This window comes from Condylura cristata, unplaced genomic scaffold (genome assembly GCF_000260355.1).
Source record: "Condylura cristata isolate star-nosed mole 26May11 unplaced genomic scaffold, ConCri1.0 scaffold00017, whole genome shotgun sequence".
NCBI classification, from domain to species: domain Eukaryota; kingdom Metazoa; phylum Chordata; class Mammalia; order Eulipotyphla; family Talpidae; genus Condylura; species Condylura cristata.
In genome coordinates, this window is record NW_004567118.1 from 15,397,820 (window position 1) to 15,406,670 (window position 8,851).

The window sequence follows — 8,851 nt, forward strand, 5'->3', positions numbered from 1 at the left end:
GTGCCACCCCCCCCCCAGGGCTGTGGCTGCGTGGTCACCACGGTAGGGAGGGGGTTGCTTATTCTTGGTCACGAAAGAGAACAGCAGGGAGAGGCTGGCATGGAGGGGGCAGCCCTTCTCCCTCTCGCAGACCTGGCCTGCCGTCAGGGACTCTGAGGGGGTCAAGGAGGGAGAGGCCAAGGTCCCCTCATCCAGCCAGCTCCCTCCCCAGACCAGCGTTGGATAATGGGCCCCTCCTGTGCCCACCTAGCTGGCATCACATCTCTCAGCGGTCAGGAAGTTCACCCTAGTTGTGGCTATTAGAGAGGCCCTGGGCCTGGCCCTTGGGGACTCCTCTTCACCCAACAAAACTAGATCTTGTCCCCATCACTCCCCTCTGAAACCCAGCCCAGCCCTGGGTGCCTGGGTGAAGTTCTCCCCATTCCCTCTTCCCAGCTAGCTGAGGTTTCCCAAGACCCTCCAGTCTCACTCCCTCCTGGGGTCCTAAAGGGAAGAAACCATTAGCCATGCAATTGTGGGGAGAGGGGTGCATCACTCAGAACCCCTAAATTGGATTTGCCAGGCATACCACACCACACTCACACGCTCTCACACACACACACTCACTCTCTCTCTCTCTCTCTCTCTCTCTCTCACACACACACACACACACACACACACACACACACACACAGGAGGGCTCCCCTCTTTTCTCCTCCATCCCCTTCCTTCCCTTTTTCCTTCTCTCCCTCAGCTACTCTGGCTTCCTCCCTCCCTCCCTAACTCTACCCCCCACTGGCCTCCCGCTGTCCCTGGGACTGGCACTTGCCAGCCTCCAGATGGCCTCCCGACCCCCTCCAAGTCTGGATGCCAAGGATGCCAGCGTCAGGGCTGACGTCCTTCTTTTCTGCCTGAGCTTTCTCTTAGCACTCGCGGTCTTCTGACCAACATCCGCGGCCTGTTTGACGTACAGTCTGTCTCCCACTGGACGCAGGTCCAGGAGGGCAGGTGCTTTTTGTGTGTCTGGCCACATTCTCGGTGTTTAGGACACAGATGCTCCAGATATACTTGAGCAAATAAGTGAAGCTCCTGTGCCTGCCTCACCTGGAGGCATCCGGCAGTACCCGCAACACGGGGCCTCTAGGACAGAGGGGGAACCCCGGGCTGGGGTCTCAGTGGGCTCTGCCTCTGCCTACACCCCACCCCCACCAGCTGCCTCCCTGTGTGGCCTCCTCCAGTCTCCTTTCTGCGTTCCAGCTCCCTGTTACACAACCAAGCGGTGGGCTGGAACATCTCTGGCTATTACCACCACAGAAGCTCTAAGGTGCTTCCTGCATCTCTCCAAGTAAGATGTAGAGCAAGTTGGCAAAGCTGGAGGAGGGGGGGTCTGGTGGTCCCCACTTGGAAGACATCACCAGCTCTGGGTTGAGCTCACTGGGTTCCAGCGAGCCTGCCAAGTTGGGTGAGAGAATAGGGCACTTTATTGGGCACTAGGCCAGGGAATCTTAGCCTTCTCGCTGGATCTAAGCAGGAGGGAAGTAAAGCTTATTAGTCTGTTTTCCATGTGGGCTGAGGGGAACAAGGCAGAGAAATTGTGGGAACTGCAAAGAGATCTGAAAAATCTCCAAAAATAAATCCATATTTTAATCACCATCAAAGTCCATCCACACTGGGAAGCTTAAGGCCTAAATCCACTAAGGGTGGAGGTCAGAAGTGTCCAGAAAGAAGCCATCATCGGAGGGAGCCAACAGTCAGGTAGGCGAGTGTGGGAGCCAGCAGGGAGGTCAAGGGCAGGGCCAGCAGCTGTCCTGCGGCCTGGGACTTGAATACTGAGCGCTGTCCGAGGCGCTGCAGGGGCCTGACGTTGTCTGTCATGCTCACTTTCTTCTGTTTATCATAGTACAGCTTCTCCGAGAACGCCAGGATCTGTGGGAGGGGCAGGCTCGTGGGGAGGGGTGGCAGGGGGCTGCTGTGAGCCCCCCCAGCTCTCATTGGCAAAGAGGCTCAGAAGCCCCACCTCAGGTATTTATTTGTGCAGATGAAAAGAATAAGGGCTATAAAGCACTTGGTCTTGGGGGCACAGTCCCCATCAGCTTCCTCAAGCCAAGTGTGTGCATCCTCCTGCAGGGCGTCTGGGGGTGGTTAGGTGACCCCCAAGGCCAGGCCCCACCTGCAGAGTTTCTGCTCTGGCAGGCCTCAGGGAGGCGTGAGAATGAGGAGTCTGGCTGGCTCTCGCTGAGGTTGACTCCACTGGCCCAGGAAGCCCTCTGTTAGCCCTCAGAGCCGGCCCACCCACCCACTTTGCTGCAGGCAGCCTGAGAGCCACCCCTGACCTCCCTGTCACACCCAGCCTCCCTCTAGACTCAACCCTGGAGGGGACAGCTGCCCCCTAGGGAATGTATGGATACAATCAATGGAAATGGGGCTCCCTGGAGCACCTCCCCCAGCCCAGAGGACCCCTGGGGGACCCAGAGGGGTGGTTTCTGGGGAGCCAGGAAGTGGGAGCCTGTTCTTCTTCGGCCAGGTCCTGGGTACCTGCTTCTCCTGGAGTTGAATGGGCTCCTCAAACACAGTCCAGATGACTTTCTCCTCACAGCCAGGTGTGGTGAGTGAGCCCAGGTAGCGGTAGTAGAGTTTCAGTTTCTCCTCCTCCGGGAGCAGGTCAAACAGGCTGATGCCCTCTTTCATCACAGTATACATTTCTGGAGCAGGGGTCAGGATACCATCCGTTGCGTTGAGGAGGGGGGTGTCTGAGGACCTCATTCTGAGCCCAGGCTGCCCACCAGCTGGCCTTCTGCAGGAGGAAGTCTCCTCCCGCCTGCTCCCCCTAGCCTCCCCTCCTCCACACCCTCACTCACCAGGCTGGGAGATTTGAGGCAGTGCGTCCACCAGGGGCTGGAAGCCATCATTCTGGGATCCGGCCTGGAACCGAGGGAAAGGGGCTTAAGAAGCACTGTGGGGTGTGGTCACTGCCCCTTCATGCTCCTGGTCTGGGGTGGGGAGGGCAGGCAGCTTCAGGGACTGAGGCTCTGGGCTCCCCACCTGGGGGGACACATGTAACTGAGAAACAGGGGGAAGTCAGGCCCCTCCCACCAGGTCTCAGACTCCTAAGAAGCAGCTCCCCAGAACCTGGCTCCTTTGGGAACTGAGAGATGGGGCCCCCACCTTCACCATGAAGGCCAGCACTGCGATATCGTCTTTGGAGTCCTGGGCTTCCTTCTTGTTCTTTGATGTCTCTTTGACTTTTTCGTGGACTATGTGCATCTGGTGGAAGGCGGGGTGTGAAAGGGATGGAGAGAAGACGGATGAGAGGGCGGGCCCCCTCCTTGCCCAACAGAGGTCCACTCAGAGCCCAGGGAAGGCGCTGGCCCAGGAAAGGGCCCTTACCTCCATGGCAAAATGCTCCCCATCCAGGCTGTGCTCCGAGCCCCAATCCAGCTTCTTGGACCAGTGCAGGTGCAGCTGCGTGGCCTGGTACTGGGCATCCAGGCCTCCCCCAGAGATGATGATATTACTGGACAGCAACACCTTCACTGGAGGGGACAGGGAAGGGGTGTGGGCCTGGCGCCCACTTCCCCTAGCCCTCCCAGCTCTGCCCAGGCGGGGCCTTCTCTCCCACCTCCCTCTGCCCAAGCCTGGAGTGGCAGAGCCCCTGACCGTTCCTCCTCTCTGCCTGCTGGCCTCGCCTCTGCCTATCCCCCACTGCTCCAAACAGGCAGCTCACCTGGGTTCTCCCCTGCGTCAGCCCCCTGAACGGTGCCCTGGTGTCCTCAGGGGAGTGTCCAGATGTCCTGGGTGACCTGCCCCTGGGCACACCTCGGCTGCCCCCGGCCTGGTCCCCGTCCCTCCCGTCTCACTCTCCGGCCATCCACAGGAGCCACAGGAGTCCCCTGAGCACCCCAGTTTCACGCCTCCACGCCGTTGCCCATGTTGTTCCTTTTTCCAGGCGCCTCCCCACCCCCAGCAGACCGGGCTGGTGAAACGATGGAACACACTGCTCTTGCTCCCTCCTCTCCAAAGCCCCCTGGCCTGCCCCTCCCGGTTGTCAGCCACTCAGGGCCAGGCCCGCCCAAGCCCCACCTGTGTGCCCGTTGTTGGTGACATTCCACTTCTGTTTCTGGTCATAGCCAGACAAGGAGAAGCGCCCCAGGCTTGGGTCCACCTGAGCCTTGGCGGTGACGATGTTGATGGGAGACTGCCGGTCCTTCTGGCAGTCGTGCGTCCACTCATCTGGCCCTGGGCAGGGAGGGAGGGCAGGCTGGCCGTCAAGGGCGCCTGGCTCCACTGGTGTCAGCCCTGCGCTCCCAACTCAGGCATCTCGTCCTCAGGCTCTCGGGGCCTTCTTCCTCTCTCTCTCTCCTCCACCTGTCTCTCTCTGTCTCTCTCTCTCTCTCTCTCTCACACACACACACACACACACACACTTGCGCATGCTTGTGCAAAGCCAGTGGGGTCCATGGGATGTGCTCTGGTTGAGGGGTGGGACAGGGTGGCCAGCTGGCGGTGTGAGTTCTGGGGTGAGAGAGCCCAGAGGTTCTGCTGGGATAATCCACTAGCCAGGGCTCTAGGTGGTCAAGGGAGAGTGGGAGAGCACTGGGAAGCTGGGAGAAGCGTCCCTTGGGAATGGACATCTTGACTGGGCTGAGGCAGGGAAGTAACCGCAGGAGCTGTTCACACCCTGGTGACTCCCACACCCTGGTGGCCCCACACCCAGCCAGCTGGGCGGGTTCAGGCTGGGTCAGTAGCACACACAGCAGGGCAGGAGGGAAGCGGACTTCAGGGGAGATGCTCAGCGTTTGAGTAAAAGTGCAAAGGCCTTCTGGGCACACGGGCAGGGGTGCACTGGAATGGAGCCAGCGTTCCGCGTTCTTATAAAAAAAAGAACAGCGTGTATTTTCCCTCTGCTGCGTTGCTGGCTTATGTCATCCAGTATTTGCGCTCTTGGGACAGTGAGGACAACCGGAGGTGCAGGGAAGACTCCTGCCGCCCTCAGTCCTGCTCCCTGAGCGCCAGGAGTGTGGGTGTACACGTGTGCTGCTGCGCTGGGCGCCGATACCGGCCGAGGCGGCCAGCTCCCCCTTGGCTCCCCTCTCTGGGCATCCAGGGTACCTGTCAGCCCCAGGTGTAGAGACGCTCGCCCTCCACCCCGGCACTCACCCAGGCAGCTGTAGTTGGAGGCCTTGGCTTGAATCTGGTAGCACCAGTGTGACTCTGCGGCAGAGAGAGGACGTGAGTCTGGCACAGTGTGCAGGGCATGTGCAGCCCTGCTCTGGGCACACGTGTGTGTGCACACAAGCAACTCTGCAACTGTGTGGGGTGCGGGGGCAGAGGCCGGAAATATCCTGGAGTGGGAGCCCCCGTTGGTTGGATGAGGGCGGATTATTCCTGCGAGCTGGGACTGAGGTCCCAGGACAGGAGAGGTGAGAAAGTATAAGGACGGGGACTTAGGTGACAGAAGCAGCCAGGGCTTGCTGTGCCTGAGTCATCTCTAATCAACTGGCCATCTTGCCCCAGGGCAACCTCAAAGGCCCTCCCAGGCTGCCAGCTCTCCCCAGGGCTGAGGCTGCTCACCTTCACCCCTTCACCGTACCTTCCCTTCCTCCTTGCACCCCTCCCCCAAAGCAAGGCACTGGGAAGAGGGGAAGAGGAGGCTTAGCATCTGCAGCTGTGCCTCCCCGGGCCAGGGGACAAGGGGGCAAGGGGCAGCCTGGCTGCCACCCAGAGTTGATGGGGACCACGGAGAGTAGGGTGGCCCTGCCCGGAACACGCCCTCTCACGTTATTAAGACCTGCTTTTGGCCGGACTCAGAGCCCTCAGGGAGGCAGCCAGGCCTCGCTCCTTGCCCAGCCATCCCGAAGCCCTGGGCTTTGGGCCCCGCAGACTCAGATTCTAACCCTGGCTCTCCCTCAGGACAGCAGAACCAGCATCTCCGAGAAGCTGCCACGCAAATGCAAAACAAACGGGGAAACTGCAGAGGCAGATGATCACCCGGGGACCAGCTCTCTGCTCAATTTTTCTGTAAACCTGAACCTGCTCGGACATTGAAGTCTGTTGAGGAGGAGGAGGAGGAGGGCGAGGAGGAAAAGAAAGGGGGGTGCCAGCAGGCAGACAAAGCACGGGATCAGGGTTCTGGCTGGACCACTGCGGAGCTGAGGGCTATGGGCGAGTCACCCCACCTCTCTGCGCCTGGGTTTTAGCATCTGTACAATGGACCTCGCCTTATCGGTCTGCAGAGGACATTGAATGAGAAGTAGGAGAGCGAGTTCCAGGCCGGTTGGAGTCAGCAAAGGTCCTGACAAGTCCTTCCCTTCCCCTCACTTCGGGCCTGCTGGCTTCTTGTCAGTGCACAGATGGCAAAAGTGGAGGGCAGAGCGGGAGGTAAAAGTGCAGTGTGTTGGAAAGAAGTCGGGGATGAGGAAGTTCTTAAGAAAAGCAACGCTTCTGCACAGTGGGAGGAGGCTGCTGAGCCTCGGAGAGGGCGGCTCGCCTTGGGCTGCCAGGCACACCCCTCCTGCTCTGGGGTCCCTGGAAGGCAGATCGTGTGGGAGGGGAGCCACGGCCAGTGAGTTTCTCAGGGTAGGGAGAAGGACTGGAGGTCAACAAAGTGGCACTGGCATGTGGGTGCCTCAGAACCACCTGGGGTTTCTGAGGTTCCCAGCTCTGGATCAAATGCTTCAGCTACGCCGCCGCTGCTTCTCCAGAGCAGGACAGTCCCCGCTCTGGGTCTCCGAGGGCACCCAGTCCCCTGGCCCTGGACACCCTCCCCTTGCTGCATGTGAGCAGGGCTCTGGGGGAGCCCATTCCCCGGCCTTCGGGCTTGGCTCTGCCTCTTGTTATCACCGCTCATCTCTACGACAGAGTGCATTAACTTCTCGGAGTCCCACATTCTTCCTCAGGCAGAAGGAACTGCCACCAAATGCCCAGAGGCTGAGGAGACAAGGGATAGACGGTCTTTGCACTGTGAAAGGCTCCTTGTATAATCTAATCCTCCCGTGTCTTCACCCCTCAGAGAGCCAAAGGCAGTAGGGGCCTCCCCTCCTTGAGGGAGCTGCCCCTTCCCCCGCTAGACTGAAGGCCCCAGAGGAAGCCATTCCCGGGAAAGCTTTGCACAAGCCAAAGTCCTTGGGAGCCAGCCCCGAAGGGTGGAGCCCCCCACTCGCCTCCCCAGGGCCCATATGGTCCAGGCTGAGCTTTTCTTAGGAATGTGCTCTTTCCTGTCTCTGGCCACGGCTCCTGGGTTTATAATAGCGACCTCTGGTCCACTGTCTTAATCACAGAGACTTTTGACCTACTTAGCTGAATGCACTTGTAACTACCCTCTTCACAAGGCAGGAATCAGGAAGACACCATGTTGATGAAGACAAGGCCAGGGGTCAGATCACTGTCCCTGGGTGATGCTAAGAGGCTGGTTTTCTGGCAAAAGGAGGCGGGGTAAGGTAACAGGTCTGCCCTGCAGTAATTGTCAGTCCACCTCCCGGAGGGCCTGGGAAGGAGAGGGCTTCCAGGAGAGCTTGGCTCAAGGTTCAGTTCAGGGACTTGTCAGCCCCCCTGCCCAGACCAGGTGTGGAGTGAGAGAGTTAATAGCCATTGCCCCCCTACCCAACCCCCCTCTGCAGAAATGACTGAAGAAGTTCAAAATGCTGGACCTTGCTCACCCCACCCTCCCACTCTAGGGGGAGGGAGAGGGCCTGAAAACCAACTCAGCAAAACCCAAGTGTGCCCTGGGCAAAGTCTCAGCAACTCCTGGCCAGGGGTCCTGGGCTCTGGAGGGACCTGCTGTCCTGGCCCCTCCAACTCTGTCTGAGGCAGAGGGATGCTTGGAGGAGACTTCTGGGCCCAGCCTCAAGTTCCCAGCCTCAAGTGGTAGAAGAGGGCAGAGCTCAGAGAGCCCCAGCACTTAGAGGGAGCACAGGTTGCAGGAGGCTGAGAGCGTGCTGGCTCTCACCTAGTCATCACCTATGCCACATCTGAGTGTGCCACTCAGCACAACCACTATCTTATCTGAATCTTTAAAATAACACCTGAAGTCAGACCTCTTATCCCCGCTTTGTATGTGAGAAAACGGAGATTAAGTGATTTACCCCAAGGCTACACAGCTACAACTCAGCCACGTTACCTGCCAAGGTGTTTCAGTCCAGACGTTAAGTATGTTTCCATCACCGGGTCCCCCAAATACATTTTTTTTTTACATCCTGTCTGTTCTCTTTCCTCCCCTCCTACCAAAGTTCAGGAGTTGCTGCAAGATACCCCTCAATTCTCTGCCCCCAGGGGGCCAGTTAGTCTGAGCGCAGAGTACACTCCCTGTCTGGTACTGGGGGGCCCTGACCCCTTACCCCACCTCTGCGGGGAAAGTGTTTTAACTTTGGCAAGGAAATTTCGCCCTGTGTACCCCCAAAGACCACAGAAGGGATATCTGATCTGGGGACTAGCAAATGGGTTGGTCCTGGGAGGCTTTCAGAAAAAGAGAGGGCAGGAGAGATGTCTCCGGGAGCCCCGTGCCCAGCCGCTACAAGGGCCTTCAGCTCCTTATCAAATATTAACACGCCTCTCCTGCTACCTCCCACCTAGAGGAATAATTAAGAGCTCGGCCTCACCATTAATCTTTAAACGAAAATCACCCTGGCCGGAAAGACCGGCTTTGCCGGACCTCGGGTCTCCAGCGTTTGCCCCCCGCCAGGATCCTGGTCCAGCTCTGAGGGCCGGGAAGGCAAGGGGAGCCGCAACCTCTGGGGAGAAGGAGCCCAGGGTGGGAAGCGGGGATCCAGGGCCTTAGCACACCCGGTTTGCTGCCCTTGCTCTGGCCGGGGGCGGCCCCCAGACTGCGGCCACCCCTGACAGCTGAGCCGGACCCGAAGCGGCGTGAACCTCCAGA

At 59.2% G+C, this 8,851-nt stretch overlaps 1 protein-coding gene across 1 annotated transcript in view; it reads right to left on the reverse strand.

Annotated features, from left to right (window-relative positions):
• Positions 1 to 1,657: 1,657 nt before the first annotated feature.
• CA4 (carbonic anhydrase IV) overlaps positions 1,658 to 8,851 on the reverse strand; it is a 7,607-nt gene continuing 413 nt past the window's right edge. Inside the window, exons 2-8 of the mRNA XM_004685021.2 lie at positions 5,137 to 5,190; positions 4,060 to 4,215; positions 3,367 to 3,512; positions 3,145 to 3,243; positions 2,838 to 2,901; positions 2,515 to 2,681; positions 1,658 to 1,905 (exon numbers count right to left, since the gene is read on the reverse strand). Coding sequence (XP_004685078.1) covers positions 1,711 to 1,905; positions 2,515 to 2,681; positions 2,838 to 2,901; positions 3,145 to 3,243; positions 3,367 to 3,512; positions 4,060 to 4,215; positions 5,137 to 5,190 — 881 coding nt within the window. The 3' untranslated portion in view covers positions 1,658 to 1,710. The remainder of the gene's footprint in view (positions 1,906 to 2,514; positions 2,682 to 2,837; positions 2,902 to 3,144; positions 3,244 to 3,366; positions 3,513 to 4,059; positions 4,216 to 5,136; positions 5,191 to 8,851) is intronic.